The sequence below is a fragment of the Danio rerio genome, chromosome 5, assembly GCF_052040795.2.
Source record: "Danio rerio strain M-AB ecotype USA chromosome 5, GRCz13ab, whole genome shotgun sequence".
Lineage (NCBI taxonomy): Eukaryota > Metazoa > Chordata > Actinopteri > Cypriniformes > Danionidae > Danio > Danio rerio.
Genome location: NC_141025.1, coordinates 9,061,305 through 9,082,552, shown reverse-complemented (window position 1 = coordinate 9,082,552; position 21,248 = coordinate 9,061,305). Strand labels below are relative to the sequence as shown.

The 21,248-nt window shown below is 35.9% G+C and overlaps 1 protein-coding gene across 8 annotated transcripts in view; it reads left to right on the top strand.

The window, feature by feature from the left end:
- Nucleotides 1–21,248, top strand: part of spef2 (sperm flagellar and cilia associated 2) — a gene marked incomplete at its 3' end in the record, with an annotated part of 49,273 nt that overhangs the window by 26,736 nt on the left and 1,289 nt on the right. For all 8 annotated transcript variants that reach the window (NM_001443954.1, NM_001443952.1, NM_001443953.1 and 5 more), the window contains 15 exon segments: nt 277–415; nt 1,664–1,801; nt 2,792–2,940; nt 4,167–4,250; nt 4,335–4,455; nt 6,704–6,827; nt 6,911–7,036; nt 8,549–8,687; nt 9,516–9,745; nt 10,883–10,989; nt 12,962–13,144; nt 15,124–15,216; nt 17,328–17,498; nt 18,104–18,304; nt 21,049–21,171. In NM_001443954.1, coding sequence (NP_001430883.1) covers nt 277–415; nt 1,664–1,801; nt 2,792–2,940; nt 4,167–4,250; nt 4,335–4,455; nt 6,704–6,827; nt 6,911–7,036; nt 8,549–8,687; nt 9,516–9,745; nt 10,883–10,989; nt 12,962–13,144; nt 15,124–15,216; nt 17,328–17,498; nt 18,104–18,304; nt 21,049–21,171 — 2,128 coding nt within the window.

Below are 21,248 nucleotides of genomic sequence, written 5' to 3'. Positions count from 1 at the left end.
TTATACAATAAATTGCCTAATTACCCTAACCTGCATAGTTAACCTAATTAACCTAGTTAAGCCTTTTAATGTCACTTTAAGCTGTATAGAAGCGTCTTGAAAAAGACAAATATTATTTATTATTATTATTATTAAATAAACGGGGGCTAATAATTCAAGGGGCTTAGTAATTCTGACTTCAACTGTATATGTGTGTGTTTATGAGTGTGTATATGTGTTTGTGTGAGTGTAAGTCTGTGTATGTGTAAATGTGTAAGATATATTTGCATGTTACAGGGAGAACTTCAGGCAGTATCTACAGAAGCCGGATCTGAAGCAGGAGTTTGTTAGCTCATGGCAGCGAGATTATAACAGTGTTCCTGATAACATCAGAGAGGACGAGGAGACCAAAGGAGAGCTTCATCAAAGGCTGGATGTGAGACACCTAAAGATACCGTTGATGATGTATTTCGAGACTTTTGTCAGGTTTTATCCTCAATCTGCTCCTGTGTGTGGAAATAGTTTCTTACACATCTTATCCAAAGCCTACTTTTTTGTTTTGATGTGATTCTTGACTATTGTATTTGTGAAATAACTGGAATTATTCAGAGAGGTTACCTTATTCAGATTATGAATAATTTTATAGATTATGAATAATTACCATTATTCAGATGATGACCTGTTTGACTTTATGCTGACTTTAGCCTTGTGGTGGTATGAAAATGGACCCTTTTCACATTTCTGGGTTTCTCAGTAGTGGAATTGATCATAGTTGGGTAGAGTTAGATCACAGTGCAGGGTTCAACGCAAAGGATTTTTTCTACTGGTCCGATCGGGCCAATGGTTTAGATTTTCTACTTGCCCGGCCAAAATTTCCACTGTTCCCACAAAGCAAAAATACAATTTAATAGCTGTTTTTTGGCCACATATTTTAAATAATGTGTCAAAAATAATGCCTATAATTATTTAAATGTTAAAAATTATTTAAGTAATACTTTTAAAATGTCAATTTATGTATAGTGAGCAAAATTATGTGTTAACAAAACAAAAAGAGCAGTATGGATAATGTGAAGGTATTTTATTACAGTTCGAAATTATTTAACAAAAAGGTGGCCCCAATCGGGTCAGTAATGATCCTGTCTACTGTCCCATGCATCTCTCACACTGGCCCCGGGCCATCAGGCAGTCCTTATTGTTGAGCCCTGGAGTGAATGGGAGAGTACAACAAATACTTTTTTTTACAATCCTATTTCCTGAATTAATAAAAGAAAAACTCCACAATTGTGTTATCAAGAATTTCAGAAAAGAAAAAAAAACTGTGAGACTGAAAACGGCAGCCAGAACGCCAAATATACTGTTCCACTCTATAGATGCTGTATTAGAAACACCTCACATAAGCCATACTTAGTTTTTTTTTTTTTGTAATTTGATGAAAAGATTATATATACAGACATAAACACATGTTCATACGTTTTTTTTTATCAAAATATTGAAAACTTTCAAGGATTTAAGATGCTGATGACTGTTAAACGCCTCATAACATCTTGTGAAAAGGGTCATGACTGCACACCTTAGAATGGTCATCAGCCAATCAGAATCAAGCAATCAACAGTCCTGTATCATCATTCATACTTGCTTGTTTATCTGCATGTTCTGATTGATGTGTGGGGATGTTTTTGAGCAGGACTTGCGTGAGCGGCTATGGGACATCAGTGATAAGCGTAAAGAAGAAGCAGAGCAGGAGAAAGCAGGCGTCATTCATGATGGCTGGTTAGAGGATCACACCGCTGTACTAATCAACAATTATTCTGCATTGATGCAGGTAACACATTCACACACACTGATTTATTCCAATATCCCAATGGGGACTCATAGATGTAATGATGCTATACAGTTCAAGTCAAAATTATTCACCCTCCTGTGAATTTTATTTATTTTTCAAATATTTCCCAAATGATGTTTAACAGAGCAAGGAAATTTTCACGGTATTTCCTATAATATATTTTTTTTCTGGAGAAAGTCTTATTTGTTTTATTTCAGCTAGAATAAAAGCAGTTCTTAATTTTTTTTTAACTATTTTAAGGTCAATATTATTAGCCCCCTTAAGCAATATTTTGTTTCAGTTGTCTTCAGAACTGAAGAAATTGACTTGCCTAGCTAACCTTTTTAAGCCTTTCAATGTCACTAAGCTGAATATCTTGAAAAATATCTAGTCAAATATTATTTGCTCTCATCATGGCAAAGATAAAATAAATCACTTGTTAGAAATCTTTGTTCCATTAAATTAAAATTGGGGATAAAAGTAAACAGGAGCGCTAATAATTTTTGACATCAACTGTAAATGAAATACTATACAAACCATATATTCTATCCCCCTACTTCTAAACCAACCATTTTTACAGTTTCAACCTTTTTCTGTGTAATTTATAAGCATGTTTACCTATAGGGAACTCATTTTCTTTTCCCCTCAAGGTGACACAAGTCCTGATGAGTCTGTGCATTTAGTTTTAGTCCCCACTGGGATATAAAAACAAGCACGCACACACAGACATCTATCTTTATGGGGACTCTATTTTCTATCCCCCTGCCCCTAGACCCAACCCTCAAAGGAAGCAATCTACATTTTTACATTTTCAAAATCATTTTGTGTGATTTATGAGACATTTTTCTCATAACAAATGTCCCTACAAGGTCAAAATTTACTGGTAATGTCCCCTACTATGTAAGAAATACAAGGTATACACACACAACCAAATTCCCAAACAGTATGTGTTGTATTTGAAGTCTGTTGGCTCTGTTTGTGTTTGTGCAGATAGAAGTGGGCCGATTTCAGGACTGTGTGTGTCTGCTGAAAGATTATTATTCAGCGATGGGTAAAACAGCCTTTGAATCCAAATGTGACTTTGCTCGTGTCCCATTGCTTGACATCACCGCTGATCAGCATGTCGACGAGTCGAAAATGTAAATGAGTTATATTTTCTTATTAACATATCCAATGTATTATCAGCACCGTAGAAGATAACATTGCCATTATTCAGCTAAAGCCAGTTTATTTTTGATTCATTTCAATGATGCTAATTTTATTCTCATCCAGTAGGGTCAATAAAATTATTCATTAATCATTCATTTGTTCATTTTACTATTTATTGTCTTTTAGATATTGAAATGTGACAAATGTATTGTAATGTGTACTTACAGTGGGTATGGAAATATTCAGACCTCTTTAAATGTTTCACTCTTTGTTATATTTCAGCCATTTGCTAAAATCATTTAAGTTGTTTTTCCCCTTATTAATGAGGATCCCATACTGACAGAAAAACACAGAATAGTTAACATTTTTGCAGATTTATTAAAAAAGAAAACTGATATATCACATGGTCATAAGTATTCAGACCCTTCGCCCAGTATTTAGCACCCTTTAAATCTAATACAGCCTTGAGTCTTCTTGGTAAAGATGCAACAAGCATTTCACACATGGATTTAGGGATCCTCTGCCATTCCACCTTGCAGATCCGTCTCATTTCTGTCAGGTAGGATGGTAAACATTGGTGGACAGACATTTTTTAGGTTTTTTCCAGAGATCTACCTCTCAATATGGTTTATATCAGGGCTCTGTCACGGACATTCATGAACAGTCACGGAGCTGTTGTGAAGCCACTCCTTCTGTATTTCAGCTGTGTGCTTGGGGTCATTGTCTTGTTGGAAGGTAAATCTTCGGCCCAGTGTGAGGTCCTGGGCCCTCTGGAGAAGGTTTTTGTCCAGGATAAGGGGGTTTGAATACTACCCGCTGTACCCACTGTATGTACATGTCTTTAAATAAACAGTAAGCACTTAATAGTGCACCTTATACTTTTTATTAAAGTATTCTAGTTTTCAATTTTGAAAATAGCCCTTTGTGTTTTGACAGTAAAGATAACTGGACTCTATGGCACTGTTTTTCCTAACCTTGTTCCTGCAGGCACACTAACAGTGCATATTTTGGATGTCTCCCTTATCTGACCCATTCATTTCTGGTTTTGGAGTCTCTTCTAATGTTCTGATGAGTTGATTCAGGAGTGTTTGATTAGGAAGAGCTTAAAAAAATGTACACTTGTGGTGTGCCTACAGGAACAGGGTTGGGAAACACTGCTCTATGGTACTAGAGTAAGATGTTCGATGTGTTAATATGTTCTATATTTGCATTTCAGCTCTGAATCTGCTTCGTCAGAGAAATCTGTGAAGAATGCTGAGGAAAAAGACTCTGAAATTGTGGACAGGATGAAAACTAAAGTGTATGTGTGCTTTTAATTATTGTCTTTAGATGCGTGGAGAAGTAAGCATGTGTGTTGAATGACTAGATGTGTTTGTGCTGTCAGGTTTCCACTGGTTTCCTGCAGATCTCCAACTTCTGAGATCCTCAAACAGCCTTTGCATCAGGCTGATGAGAACCTGCTGCAGGAGTTCTTTCAAGCAGCAATCGCCATCTTCAGGAGCATGGTGTGTGTTATAGTAGTGTGTGTTGGTTAGAGGAGATTTAGCCAGGTTACACTTTATTTTGATGTCCCCTTTAGACATTATGATGATTATTTAAGTGACATTGGGCTTTATTTTGACGGTCCATGCGCAGAGCGCAAAACGCAGGGCGCAAACGCTTTCAGGGCGTGTCAGGACGCGTTTCGTTTGTTAAGCGCAAATATTCGTTTCAAAACTATTTCTGAATTCAGTTCTAATTTCTAGCAAACGAATAAATGAACAATAATAACAAAATGTGCTCAAAAACCTGAGTTATATCCTAAAACGCATGCTGTGCCCCATATGGTCTAAAACCTGCAGGTCGGCAAATCTAAGCTTGTTTTTAATAAAACAAATATAAATATGGATATAATAAATAATACTGCTAATAATAATAACATTATACAAAAGCAAATTGTTATGAATGAAAAAAAAGCCTCCCGAGATGAAGAAGACATAAAAGCAGTGATTTTTCATATTTATGTAGGCTAGAAAATAATATGTTTTGTAATATTTTAATCCTTTATATTTATATCCTATATCTATTCTTATTATATCCTATTTATATCCTTAATATTCAAATTTTTTCATATGTAAAGATATTTGCCTATTGCTCTTTTGTGTGTATTAAGCAGTGCGTAAGCGAGGCGCAACTCTGCGCCGGAGTTTAGACCGGGTTGGTTTTGTTCTAATGAAAAATCTATTATAGTTTCTCAAAATAGCAACGCGCCAGCAGTGCGCCTCAAGATGCCTTCCTTTTTAGACCAGAACGCCTATGGGCCCAAAAATGAGCGCTAATGCATTTGCTATTTAAACAGCGTAGCGCAACGCCTTAAAACGACTCTTGCGCCAAGCTGAAACTAACAAAAGACTATTGCGCCGCGCCTTGCGCCACACCGGGTGTATGATAGGGCCCTATATTTTCTGAAATAAAAATATAATTTAGAGCATTTCCAACAAATGATAACGAAAACAAGACAAGTTTTCAAACATTTACATTTATTTTAGAACACAATGGCAATGTTGTAACTTTACAAAAATTAAAGAAATCAACATTTCTTAGAATATCTGATTTTTAATAATAATAATAAAAACAAACCATTTGTTATTCTGAAAACTGACTGACCTTTTCCAGTAACCATAAATGAAATTAGAAAAAAAGTGCCTCCAATTTAAGTATTTTTTTTTTTATTTGGAAGAAATGAAATCAGACATTGATGAAATATAACAGATATTAACATTTTACTAAAAAAAACACAAGGCATTGTTCAAATAAATGATGTTCTACAATAGATTCTTATAATGTATTTTATGGTTTCAACAAAAATATTTAGCATCTAAACTGTTTTCGCCTTTGAAAATAATTAGATATAATTTTCTTGAGTAGTACATTATCAAGGAGGAAAGTCCTTACACCAGGTGGAGGAGTTTAAGTATCTTAGGGTTTTTGTTCAGGAGTGAGGGAAGGATGGAATGAGAGATTTACATGCGCATCGCTGCAGCAGTAATGCGGTCAATGTATCTGTCCGTTGTGGTAAAGAATCAGCTGAGCCGAAAGGCAAAGCTCTCGATTTACCGGTCAATCTACGTTCCTACTCTCACCTATGGTCATGAGCTTTGGGTCGTGACAGAAAGGACAAGATCTCAGATACAAGTGGCTGAAATGAGTTTCCTTCGCAAGGTGGCAGCGCACACTCTTATACATTGGGTGAGGAGCTCTGACATCCGGGAGGAGCTCGGAGTTGAGCCGCTGCTCCTCCACATCGAGAGAAGTCAGCTGAGGTGGCTGTTGGACACCTACATAGGGAGGTGTTCCAGGCATGTCCCACCGGGAAGGGACCTCGAGGAAAACCCAGGACATGCTGGAGGGACTATGTATCTCGCCTGGCCTGGGAACGCCTTGGTATCCCCCCCGGAGTAGCTAAAGGAAGTGATGGGAGAGGGAAGACTGGGGTTCTCTCCTAATACTGCTGCCCCCGCAATGCCCTAGAAAAGCGGTTGAAAATGAATGAATGAACTCGCGATTTTTTGCTGTGAGGTGATCGTGCTACCCACTACGCCAACGTGATGCCAAAACTAACAATACTTTAACAATATTTTAATTTCATGGGACCTTTAACAACACAGTGCAAACTGATTGTGACTAAACTGATCTGATAAACTGTGTTAATTGTGAAGTACCTGTCACATCTCATCATCTTTCTTCGTGTCTGTGTGCACAACTGTGTGTAAGGTGTCGGCAGAGACGCGGCAGTGGGATGAAGAAGAAGTTGATGAAGACCAGAAGCAGATGGAGGCACAGAAAGCTCAAACTTTGACCTCTGCTACAGACGTAAGGAAAGCAGGAAAACAAAAAGGTGAAGAAGACCCTCTGCTCCATCGTTCACACGAGCTTAATTTGTGTATTCATGCACTGAATCAATACTCTGTGCTGTTTCAGGTGCTCCACCTCCTCCTCCTCCAGAGCCCAGTCCTCAACCTGCTGCAAGGAACCCAGAGGAGCTCAGGAAAAGAGCGGAGAAGAAACGATTCAAACAGGAGCTCTCAGCTGCACTTAAACCTGAAGGTATGACAGTAGCTACACTGCAATAAATGCTTTTCTTACTTGGTTTGTGTCCTGTTTCTAGTCAAAATATCTACAAATTATTAAATAAAGAAACATTTTTTAGACAAGTAAAAGTTAGTTTCTTGTTTTCAGAGATAAGTCAAAAGTAAGTGAGTTTTTCCTTAAAACGGGCTAAATAATCTGTCAAAGGTGTAAGCAAAATAATCTTGTTTTTGCTTTAAAATGAGAATATTTTCCTACCCCATTGGCAGATTTTTTAGCTTGTTATAAAAAAACTCGATTAATTTCAACGTATTATTTCTGAAATGAAGACAATATTTGTTCTTTGTCTAAAAATGCTTCTTAATTTAGGAATTTGTAGATATTTGGACTAGAAACAAGACAAAACCCAAGTAAGATAAGCATTTTTTCAGTGTAATGACATTAGCTTGTCAATCTGTCCACATAGTTTATACACATTTGAGAGATTTGGCTATATGCAAATGCAATCTTACAATTTTTACCGTTAGAAAATGATGCAGAACAATAAACTCATTTGACTTTGGCTGAATAAATCCCGTAGTAACTTGACTAACCACTGGACTGATCTCTGATCTCTTATGTTGTTCTAATATGAAAAGTCTGTCACCAAAATGATTTAGTCTAAAGATCTCTCAGAACTAACTCTTAAAGATTATGTTCAGGCATCCAAACAAGTTATTTATTATGTAGGACAAAAGAGCTACAGGACATGGTTTCCTTAAAACGTTGCTTTATTTGCAGATTATTTTTGCAGTACTTCAATATCAAACTAAAAGTAAAACTGAAATGCATAGTTTTTATTTCTTTTTCATTTTTTGATTTTTTTTTAAATGATTAAAAATTTGGTATATTAGGATATACAGTTGAGGTCAGAGTTAATAGCACCCTTGAATTATTAGACCTCCTGTTTATTTTTTCTCAAATTTCTGTTTGACGAAGAGAAGATTTTTTCAACACATTTCTAAACATAGTTTTAATAACGCATCTCTAATAACTGATTTATTTTATTTTTTTGTCATGATGACAGTAAATAATATTTGACTAGATATTTTTCAAGACACTTCTATACAGCTTAAAGTGACATTTAAAGGCTTAACTAGGTTAATAAGGTTTACTAGGCAGGTTAGTGTTATGCAAGTTATTGTAAAATGATGGTTTGTTCTGTAGACTATCGAAAAAAGATATAGCTTAAAGGGGCTAATAATTTTGTCCCTAAAATAGTGTTTAAAAAAATGAAAAACTGCTTTTATTCTAGCTGAAATAAAACAAATAAGACTTTCTCCAGAAGAAAAAATATTATCAGACATACTGTGAAAATTTCCTTGCTCTTTTATGTTATGTTATGTTAAACATCATTTGAAAAATATTTTAAAAGGAAGAAAAAAATTCGAAGGGGGCGAATAATTCTGACTTCAACTGTATATGTGTGTGTATGTGCGTGCGTGCGTGCGTGCGTGCGTGCGTGTGTGCGCGTGTGTGTGTGTGTTACAGAAAATGCAGTGAAGCAGCGTTTGGAGCTAGTGAAGGCTCATGGGCTGAGAACAGTCATCAGTCTGCAGCACAAAGCAGAACAGGTCTATAGGAACATGGAGGAGTGGATGAAAGCCCGCTATCTGGCTGAAATGAAAAGGTGAGAGGAAGCTGGACAGATGGCAAGAATAAGGAGCCAACGAAACTGCCCTGCTAAGATTAATGTAAATATATAGATCATACACTCCGGAATCATAGATTAAAACTGACTATTTGTAAATTGGAAAAATGTCTTTCCAAATGCTATTTTTAAAAAGTTCTGTACAACAACTGCATGGTTTTTAAAACATATTATATATATAAAAATATCAAAGATTTTCTTTTCCACCTATTTTGCAATGTGGAAGTAAGGTTGTAAATGTATAAGATGCCCATTACATGCCCATTACAATAAAACTATTAACAAACCAATGTTTTGATGGTTATGTTAAAATATTAAAATAATAAAACAAACATCAGTTTTCATTATTTAACAGCGTAACAGACAGCTGATATAACTGAAAGTGAATGACATTAACTGGAAAGTTAATAACGTTTCCTCCAAATAGAATTTCTATTTCCAGAAAATGTATATGCTGTGTTTAAATCAGGGTTATTTCACCAAATACTGATTTCCTAAACCCTCTACATTTAAAAACATTGGTGTTTTATCAAAAAAATCATTTGAACATGTCTAAAAACATGATACAGTACCTTTTTTATTTTAAATACAGCATACAGTATGTTTTAATTATTTTTAATTTGGAAGAAATGTCATCAGTAGATTACAAAATAAAAGGCAAATGCTTAACTACAATTTATAAATCCGGAGAAAATGTGAGTGAAAAGTCTCTTAATTAGTTGTGGATACTATATAAAGGTGTTTCTATAAGTTTTTCCTAACCGAACACATTATTAAGTACTAAATATGTTTGTGTATGTTTATTAGTATCGACCAGCTGACAGATTTGGTAAGGCAGCACATTGAGACTGGAGTTCAGATCCGTCATGAGCTGGTTCTACAGAGCACTGATTTCTGTGTGGATGGAGACACCCGTGTGCTGTTGAGTCCAGAGCTTACTCCGCGCCGATCCCTGCTGGAGCAGCCCAAAAACAGCACACTCACAGTACAACAGCTGCACGTCCTCTGCACACAGCTGCGCAAGATCGCCCCTACAGGTCAGAGTCAGCATTACTCCAACAAAAAATTTCAACTAAAGCTTGGCTCACCTTGTGATTTTTCACTGTTTGTTGCAACATGATCCACACGTTACACTGTAAGATCTCAATTGTCATATAGTCAGACTGTATGATAAACAAATTCAAGTACACTCATTTAAAGTTTTACTAAAGTCAATGAAAATCATTCATTCATTTATTTTATTTTCGCCTTAGTCCCTTTATTATTCAAGGGTCGCTATAGCGGAATGAACCGTCAACTTATCCAACATACTGTATGTTTTACGCAGCTGATGCCCTTTCAGCTGCAACCCATCACTGGAAACACCCACACACTCTTATTCACAAACACACACACACATACACTATGGACAATTTAGCTTGCCCAGTTCACCTATAGCGCATGTGTTTGGACTGTGGTGGAAACTGGAGCTACCGGAGGAAACCCATGTCAACATGGGGAGAACATGCAAACTCCACACAGAAATGGCAACTGACCCAGCCGAGGCTCGAACCAGCGACCTTCTTGATGTGAGGCGACAGCACCACCTATTGCGCCCCCTCCTACACATTTTCTATGTCCATGTTTTAAAACAGAACACTGAAATTGTATCTCTCTCTCTCTTCCTCTCTCTCTCTCTCTCTCTCTCTACATGCTGTTTTTAAGCTGTCCTATTGGTCCTAATTTTAGTCTAAAATCTACTGAAATTGGCAGAATTTTCTGTGTTTTGCTGGACACAAAAGAAGTTATTTGGAGTAATGTTGCCATCCATTTACTGCCATAGAGTGAATGGGTCGTGAGGTCAGTTTGAATACTGACATTCTTCATTCTCTCTGTGTGATTTAAACTATGAACACTGTTAGACTAAGAACCAATAAGATTGCAGAACCTGATGAAAGTTAATGTGACTCAACACCATTCAGACCACCTAAATGCTGAATCAATTACTGTATTTCATACTGTATTCATTTATGCCATTCTTTCTGTATTACAAACCAAATTGTTGGATGAACAAGCCCTTATCAGATGATTTTTTAAACTAAATCAACAGAACCAGAAAACAGCTGATTTTAACTGTATTCAACATGTTTGTTGAAGTTAGTAATTGTATACTGTGTATTATTTGGTTTGTCTAGGTCTGATGTGTAGAAGTGAGCTGACTGAAGCTCTACACGAATTAACCTCTGCTCACATGGGTACTGATGTCCTTCCTGAGGCCTGGATGCACATCACTCCTTCACAGGTACATCTTCATGATATAAACACCTCATATCTCTAAAAAACTTGGTTTGGTGGGTGTCTTTGGTTTAAAACACTTAAATTCTGCTCACATGCAGTTGTTGAGTAGCTTAAGTTGGAATGGCTGGAGTATATCTCATTTAAAAAGTGACTTTGGCTTGAGTATGTAAAAAAAGAAGAGCCTTTCAACGTCACTCAGCTTTACATCTCAATAAAACATACTGTAACACTTTAGTTTAAGTACCAATTCTTACTAATAATTAGTCACATAATATTAATATTATTAGTACACTGTTAAAAATTCTTGCTGTCTTAAATTCTTTGGTTGAATCAAATAAACTTTTCAGTCATCTTAACTTACATCAATCAAACTGGCTAAAAATATTAAGTTAAACTTCATTCGTTAATTTTTCTTTGGCTTAGTCCTTATTCATCAGGGCAGGGGTCGCCACAGCGGAATGAAACAGCAACTATTTTGACATATGTTTTATGCAGCGAATGCCTGCTATTCGCTGCTTTTATGCAGCGAATAGCTGCAACCTAGGACTGGGAAACACCCTCATTCACACATTCATTCATAAACTCGCACATTCACACACACATACACTATGGCCAATTTAGTTCATTCACTTCACCTATAGCGCATGTCTCTGGACCCTGGGTGAAACCAGAGCACCTGGAGGAATCCCACCCCAAACTCTAACTCCATACAGAAATGCCAACTGGCCAAGCTGGGAATCGACCACAGTGCTAACCACTGAGCCACTGTGCCTCCCTAAGTTAAACTTTGTATAACTTTAAAAAAAATGTTAAAACCTCCTTTACTTATTTAAAAAAGTTAGAGCAACATTAAAAATATGTATATTTATAAAGTACATAAATTGTAAAGATCTTATTCTTCATAACTTATTCTACCTAATACCTAAACCTAACTACTATTCGAATAACTATTAATAAGCATGAAATTTGCAGTTTATTATTAGAGATAATTGTACCTTAAAATAAAGTGTGATTGAAAATGTATGTAAACAGCAATAGAAACTGCTACAGTCATATCACCCTGCAGCCCAAGACTGGCTACTCTCTGAAGATAAGCAGGGCTGAGCCTGGTCAGTACCTGGATAAGAGATGGGAAAACTAGGCTGCTGTTGGATGTGGTGTTAGTGAGGTCAGCAAGGGGCGCTCAACCTGTGGTCTGTGTGAGTCCTAATGCCCCAGTAAAGTGAAGGGGACACTACACTGTCAATGAGCGCCGTTTTTCAGATGAGACGTTAAACCGAGGTCCTGACTCTCTGTGGTCATAAAAAATCATAAAGAGAAGGGGTATAACCCCGGTGTCCTGGCCAAATTCCCTCCACCGGCCCTTACCCATCATAGTCTCCCAATCATCCCCATCCACCAAATTGGCAGCATCACTGTCTCTCCTCTCCCTCTATAGCTTGTGTATGGCGAGCAAACTGACGTCGTTGTCCTGTTGCTGTCGTCGCATCATCCATCATCATGGTGGTGGTGTGGAGAGACCCGCCTGATGATTGTGAAGTGCTTTGGGTGCATGGTCATTCACAATAAAATGTGTTATGTATATACACTTGCATTACATTACAAGCATCAGTCAAATGTTGACGAAAATCAGATCAAAAAGGGTCAAAAGAGCAATATGATGCACAGAAAATTAGAAATTCTACATAAATTGTAGATTAAAAAACCTTGTATATAAATAATCATGATCTTAGAAATAAAGCAATAATAGTAGTACTAAGTCATAATCTTAGTTGCAGCTCATTATGTGCACCAGTGTATCTTTGGGGCAATCATTATTTCCCCATTAGGCACAAAGATTTTCCATTTTAGATTTGATTTCAAGTTGTGTTTCATATAACGCTATTCTATTGACAATGGCCCTTTCTGCCAGCAAAATGTAACCACACAGTCTTGTTTGTGCTGACACTGCATGTGTCATTGTGTGTGTACTGTAGGTTGAGGAGCTGGTGTGTATTCTAGCTCAGGACTCTGAGATGTTGGACTGGCGTCAGTTTCTGCTCAGTGCTGCTCTGCCGTGGCCATTTCCCACTCAGACTCAGCTGATAAAAACCCTTCAGCGCTACAGAGACATCGACACCGCGGAAACTGGACTCATCACACAAGAACAATATGAACAGGTCTGGTACACTCAACAACACTACACACTACACTACACATAAATCTATACAAAGAGCTATGAGGCTTCATGCTTCACTCTGCACACATTTTACACAACATTAAGACTTTATTCTTTGTAATTTTAAGCCGACATTTCAATTAACATTCTAGTTTCTATAAGTGCAGTGTCAGTGATTGAGAGTTGGATGTTGTGTGTTTGCATTATATATTGCAGACTGTATATAGTCAAGCTTCTTTACTCTATATCAGTGGCGCCTGCAGCAGTACGCACTGTGCGTAGCTACCGTGAGAGGGCAGGAATTAATGCCGCTTTTTATTTATTTATTTATTTTTGATATTGATTATTAAACAGTATACTCTACAGCTGCCTGCTTTTCCACTATCGTGCCAAATGGTTCTGAGAACACTTCGGTATGGTTACGGTTGTTTCTCCACTGAGGACTCCGAGAGAGAACTTTAACAACAGCTGCATGCACCGCTGAAAGAATTTTTTTTCTGCTGTGCATCGAATAAAGACACGCTTAACATCATCGATGTTCACAATCCTATAGCTACATCCTATATCCATAAAACACGAACTTGCAGACTCTTTGAACAACGAGGAAATAACAAGGAAATAACTGCACTTCAGTCAAGCCAGACGGCTTGTTTTGTAATGTAATGCCGGTGCTATACCACCTGAAGGACGGTTACGGCGTGTTGTGATGTCGGCCGTCACTGGAGAAAGTCTAATCTTTCTTTACTTTATTGGACTTTTGTTTGAAAGCTTTAGTGGCACTGTGTCTGTCCAAGGTACTGTTGTATGAGTTAAATTATAGCCTACATATGCACCAATAAACAGGTCAAATTAATGAACAAATAAAATAAATATGGATTCTTAAATGTCGGTATTGTAAAAATAATAATAATAATAAATTATATAATAATATGTATATATAATAATGTTTTATAAAAATAAAATGACCAATTTTCACCTTTTTTTATGATTAAGTTAAATATAAGTTGGACATTTATGGTGGCGTGTAACATGTTTCTGTGTTTTTTTTTCTTCTCTGTGATCTTTAATATATACTGGGTAGCTACGCAAAATATTTTCTAAAATCTTAAGCAGGAATTTGTCTATAGCTTTAATTATGAAGACAATAAAATATTAAAAATAACAAAAATAAAATAATAAAAATGCAAAGATAAAAAGAGCAGAATTTTGCTAAATTATAAAGAAATATTCGTTTTTATTTTACTTGATGCATTCGTTATTTAATGTTTGAATACTGAAATAACAGCCATCGGAAGGGGGCAAGGCGATGCTGGATTTGTGCGTACCTTGGAATAAAATCCTGCAGGCACCCCTGCTCTATATCACCCTACTTTGACACTATTTTATTTCTGCGCAAACTCTAAATTGACTTTTGTAAAACATGTAAAATTTGTGTGAAATGCAAAATTTAAAATGTTTATTTTGCTAGCGCACATATATCTTTAGGTAAACAATTAATCCGTTCAAATTAATCTTGCTGTAATTGCTGTAAACAGTTTTTTTTTTGGTAATCTGCAATAAAAGTCTGACCATTTGCTTTGGGCTTTGGTTTGGCAGTCCTTCTCTCATGATGTCAGTTTGACAGATTCAGCCACAATACTCTTAAATAGAATAGGTATTCATTGTCAACACATGTAGAATGTTTGCCTCATGAATACACTAAACATCACAATACAATACAATTCAATACACAAAAACTTCCAGCCCTATGTAAAAAGCTGTGCTGATCTGCTTTCTAAATTTAAAGTGTGAAATGTTTCTTTGATCAATATTAAGAGCTGTGTTTAGAATAATTAGGAAAGGGCTAGATGTCCTATTAAGTGTTTTAAAAAGTTTTTTTTTTGGTGCAACCATTACACAGAATTTTAATGATCCAAATACTGTTGTGCATATTCCAGCATATCTATGAGTTTGATTTAATAAGTTTTTTTTTATGATCAGGTTGAATTATGGTTTCCCAGTGAACAAGATCCTTCTGTCCCTGATGACCCAACTGAACCCGTGCCCTATGACAGATTGGCCAACCTTAAAAAGGTAAAGCGTTATGTTAAAGGCTTCTTCTGTCTGTATTTTGCTTCTGCTATTTACATCTCTTTTGCAAAGACGATATGTGGAGGGAGTAGCACATCAAGCTTTTTAACCCCTTTTTTGACCACTTTACAAAAAGGTTCCAATATTAAATATGAATGTATTAACATGATCAAACAATAGATTTATTACAGTATTAATTAATCTTTGTTAATGTCAGTTAATGACAATAAAGTTGTTCATTGTTCTTTTTAACTCACAGACAGTGCCTTATCCAATGTTAACAAGCTCAACTTTAGACTTTAGTAATGCATAAGGACATACTTATGCATTACTAAAATTTAAAGTACTGTCTATAAATGTTGATATATGAGTAATAAAAGAAGTATTGTTCAGTTTTATTTTATGGTATTTAATACATTAAGTAGCATTAAATAATGAAACAGCATTTTGCTTCACAACATTCTATAATTAATAGACAGGAGTCTTGTGGATTACTTGTAGATTATTGTGATTTTTATTAGCAGTTTGGACTTTTCCATAAAAACATCATATAGATTTAAATATATGAGTAATAAGTAAATTTTCATGTAACAAATGTCAAAAATATGTAAATATTTGATTTTGGCCAATTGTTTTACACTTTTCTTTTGCTTCTGAAGCCTGTATGCATGTGTCTCTAATTTCATGTCATGCATAATAGGCTTAAATGACATGAAACATGAAATATACTGCCATGTATATACTCACCGGCCACTTTATTAGGTACACCTGTCCAACTGCCCGTTAACGCAAATTTCTAATCAGCAAATCACATGGCAGCAACTCAATGCATTTAGGCATGCAGACAAGGTCAAGATGATCTGCTGCAGTTCAAACCGAGCATCAGAATGGGGAAGAAGGATGATTTAAGTGACTTTGAACGTGACATGGTTGTTGGTGCCAGATAGGCTGGTGTGAGTATTTCAGAAACTGCTTATCTACTGGGATTTTACGCACAACCATCTGTAGGGTTTACAGAGAATGGTCTGGAAAAGAGAAAATATCCAGTGAGCGGCAGTTCTGTGGTCGCAAATGCCTTGTTGATGCCAGAGGTCAAAGGAGAATGGCCAGACTGCAACAGGCAACAGTAACTCAAATAAGCTATCGTTACAACCGAGTTATGCAAAAAAGCATCTCTGAACACACAACACGTCCAACTTTGAGGCGGATGGGCTACAGCAGCAGAAGACCACACCGGGTGCCACTCCTGTCAGCTAAGAACAGGAAACTGAGGCTACAATTCGCACAGACTCACCAAGATTGGACAATAGAAGATTGCAAAAGCATTGCCTGATCTGATGAGTCTCGATTTCTGCAGCTACATTCGGATTATAGGGACAGAGAAGAACATGAACGCATGGATCCATACTGTCTTGTATCAACGGTTCAGGCTGCTGGTGGTGGTGTAATGGTGTGGGGGATATTTTCTTGGCACATTTTGAGTCCATTAGTACCAATTGAGCATTGTATCAACGCCACAGCCTACCTGAGTATTTTTGCTGACCATGTCCATCCCTTTATGACCACAGTGTCTCCATCTTTTGATGGCTACTTCCAGCAGGATAACGCTCCATTTTGTAAAGCGATAATAATCTCAGAATGGTTTCTTGAACATGACAACGAGTTCACTGTACTCAAATGACCTCCACAGTCACCAGATAGAATATAGATATAAAAGAGCACCTTTGGGATGTGGTGGAATGGGAGATTCGCATCATGGATGTGCAGCCGACAAATCTGCAGCAACTGTGTGATGCTATCATGTCAATATGAAGCAAAATCTCATAGGAATACTTCCAATACCTTGTTGAATCTATGCCACGAAAGATTAAGGCAGTTCTGAAGGCAAAAGGGGGTCATATTTGGTACTAGTAGGGTGTACCTAATAAAGCGTTATGCATTTGGAAAGATATATTATTAAATATATTTCTGCATATTCAACAATGTTTCACATATATGTGTAAATATATTGCACTTCCGTATGGGCTGTAAATATTTAAATGTTTACATATTTTTTTCAATGTTGTAATCAGATCATCTGAACTTTAAGCAACTTGCATTTGTTTTTTGTGTAGTTTTTCTTTAGTCTGTTTGCGAGCACACACTCCTCACCACTGCTGCTGGACTATCTGATGATGCTGCTTCATTTCTGCTGCCATCCTGAAGCAGCTCAGGGTTTCACCAGAGCGCTCAGCCTCGTCACCGGACACACACTGCACTACAAACACACCACCCCACTCACACAGGTACATATGACAGATAGCAGTCTCTTTTGAGCTTGTTTAAATTTTAGAAAAATTTGTAATTTTTTATTATGGCATTATTTTAATTTCAGCAAAAAGCTAAATAAAGGAGTAGTTCACTTCCAGAACCGATTGGTCAACATTGGTTTCCACTACAAGTTGAAGATCACCTTTGACTTCCATAGTAGTAGTATTTGTTTCTTCTACTTTAGTCAACAGTTTGGATGATAACAATCATTCATTTTCCTTCAGCTTAGTCCCTTATTTATCAGGGGTCACCACAGCAGCATGAGCCGCTAACTATTCCGGCATATGTTTTATGAGGCGGATACCCTTCTAGCCACAGCCCAGTTCTGGGAAATGGATAATAACATATTTTTTAAATTATTTTTTTTAACAGAGGAAAGTAAGCCATACAGGTTAGAACAGTGCATAAATAATGACAATCTTCATTCTGGAAGGGAATTACACCTTTAATATTGATTAACTCTTTTGCTGTTTTTAGTGTAATTCACAAAATTATAAAACTGTTCATTTTATGTCATAAATGTTAAATATAAATGATTTGAAACCTGGATGTGAGTCTTTATCTCACGTTATTGCTGTAGTCTGTGCCGTGTCTGGAGGGCGCTGGAGTTGTGGATGATGCTGGTGCTGATAATGAAGAGGAGCAGCACAGAGGGTCGGAGTCTGAGGAAGTGGGCGTGTCTGTTGATGATGTGCTCAGAGTTTTGAGTCATGGAGAGGATCTCGTCTCACATCTAAACCGCTTCCAGCTTGTCCACAGGAGCAGAGATGAACTCCGAGAGGTGAAGTAAAGTACTTTTTAGACTTAGGCTTTAATTTCAAACATGTCAAAATAAAATTAATTAATTAATGTAATTGTTAAGCAAAGCAAATGATACACATTTTACTCATACATGTCCAAAAAAGGAATAGGAAGAAGCATGTGCTTAGTAGAATATAAATGCGCTCATCCAAACAAAAAACATCAGTTTTATTTCAATGTCCTGACTTAAGCAAACATTATGTTTGGTGTCCCATGTTCGCTAAGATGTCTGAGTTATAATCTTTTGTCATGCAACAATACTGTAAATCAGTGGTTCTCAAACTTTTTTCACCAAGTACCACCTCAGAAAATATTGTCTCTCCAAGTACCACCATTATGACTGGTATTGAAATATGTAGTAGGCCTAATTAAGTAGCTAAAGCTCTGCACAGTTCACAAATGTGACAGATTTTTTCTTTTTATTATGAATATTTATTGTTGTCAGCCACTTTAAACATAATAAATAGTTTGAACATCAACACTGTATTTTGCTTACAGGTTAAAAAAAAAAAGATAAATAAAACATCAACGTTTAAATTAAAATGTGCTTCTAAAAGTTCATTAAAATGGCACCATTCTTAAAAAGTTAAAAGAAAGTGGCTGTACTTAAATGTAAAGCATTTACATATAGTAGCCTATTTATTAAAACCTGCAAATGTTTCTTGGACCTCATAAATATATGCTGTACCGTATGTCAATCATATTCATATGTAACTCTTTTTGATACATTTTTAAATATATATTGCATGTATATATGACTTAAAGTATTTGTATATCTTTGAAATCTAAACATTAACTTGTATTTTAAATATATATGAATTGTTTTTACATATTTAAACTAGTAGGCTATGTGTGTCAGACAAGCAAGTGATTAAACTGTACCTGTCAACATTGGGATATAAAAATACAAGACACATCTCCAACACCCGTTACAAATATGGAAAGGAAAACAACTTCAAATGATAGAATACATAACAAACATTAGAAAATTGAAAATAAAATGAAAGGTTTAGCCTATTAAAATCAATTTTCTGATCACATCGGTGTTATCGATCAAAGCATTAAAAGTGTGTTCATTTTTTTACTTTAATTATTCAGCAATTCCTCCACGTACCACTTGAAGGAAGCCTGAGTACCACTAGTGGTACAAGTAACACAGTTTCAGAACCACTGCTCTATATCAAACCAATGAATTTTAAAATGTATCAGTATATTATTTTGGAGTTTGTAATAGTATATTTTAGCGAATAGAAGCACTATGCAGTCACAGTTCTTTATTCATTCACTTGCAGTTAGTGAAGGTAGAGTCAAACATTAGAGTCAGTGATGAAGAGCACGGAGGAAGATATGAAAATGTCAGTGAAGCATGCTTGCATATCTTCTGTAACAAGGTTCTTTAATTTCTAGAAAGGAGTGTAATTTACTAAGTGGATAAAGATTTTTCTGTTGTTCACTGGAGCTGACATTACAGAGCATTCATACAGTTGAAATCAGAATTATTCATCTCTCTTTGATTTTTTTTTTCTTCTTTTTTTAATATTTCCCAAATGATGTTTAACAGAGCAAGGAAATTTTTTGTCTGATAATATTTTTTTCTTCTGAGAAAGTCTTATTTGTTTTATTTTGGCTAGAATAAAAGCAGTTTTTAATAATAAAAAAACAAACATTTTAAGGTCAAAATTATGAGCCCCTTTAAGCTATGTTTTTTAGATTGTCTACAGAACAAACCATCGTTATACAACAACTTGCCTAATTACCCTAACCGCTTAGTTAACCTAATTAACCTAGTTAAGCCTTTAAATGTCACTTTAAGCTGTATAGAAGTGTCTTAAAAAATATCTAGTCAAATATTATTTACTGTCATCATGACAAAGATAAAATAAATCAGTTATTAGAGATGAGTTATTAAAACTATTATGTTTAGAAATGTGTTGAAAATGTCTTCTCTCTGTTAAACAGAAATTGGGGAAAAAATAGTCAAGGGGGCTAATAATTCTGACTTCAACTGTATGTACACAAAGCTCACGAACGTGGCTAAAACTTGGCTAAACCAAGTAGCAACTTCTTTTTGTGTGTGTAAAATTTGTGAAAATATCTTACATGCAGAATATTTTAACTACAATTGTGTTGTTAATGAACACTGACAACATTACATGCAGCACTGACTGTCTGACAATTACTTATAAAGCTAACATCACATTTGTCATGTGGATTATATTTCCATGCTTATGATGATTGGCAAGGGGTCTACAAGTTGATTTCCAAAATGTTTTTACATGATAAAATTAGTATTGCTCTGTGCTTAAGCAAGAAGGTAAATGTTCAAGCCCTGTTTGCACCAAAGTCCTTTAATTGAGGAGTTTCCATGTCACTTGTTTCCCCCACAGTCCGAAGACATGAAGCATAGATAAAATGAAATGAAAATCTGAAACAGACAAATCCCTAAAAAACCAACTTCACTCATTTTAATTCAATAAATAAACAAATTAGAAATTAAGTTAACAGTTAGTAACTATAACCAACAGTGAGCACTTAAGTTTCTAAGTGGTAAATGCACAATCTATTTAGTGAAATGTTCAGTGTGCATTCAGTAGATGTTCATTGGAAAAAAACCTATAAAAAACATTTATAGGTTAATGAATTTTGTCTGCCAGGGTTTTTGTGTAGTTTTGTCATTGTGTTATGCGTTCTAATGTCATATTTGATGTGTTATGGTGTGTTCAGGAGCTTCTGAAGGTGTTTAAGGACTTGGGTTTCAGTGGTGAAGAGAAGATTCCTTTCTCCACACTATCTCAGCATCCCTTTCTGCAGGACCTGATAGAAGGATCCTCCTATTATCTGCTCCATGTGAGTAAAACACACACGATTTCACTTTATACAAAATACTAACACATATTATACATATTAATATATAACAAGGCGAC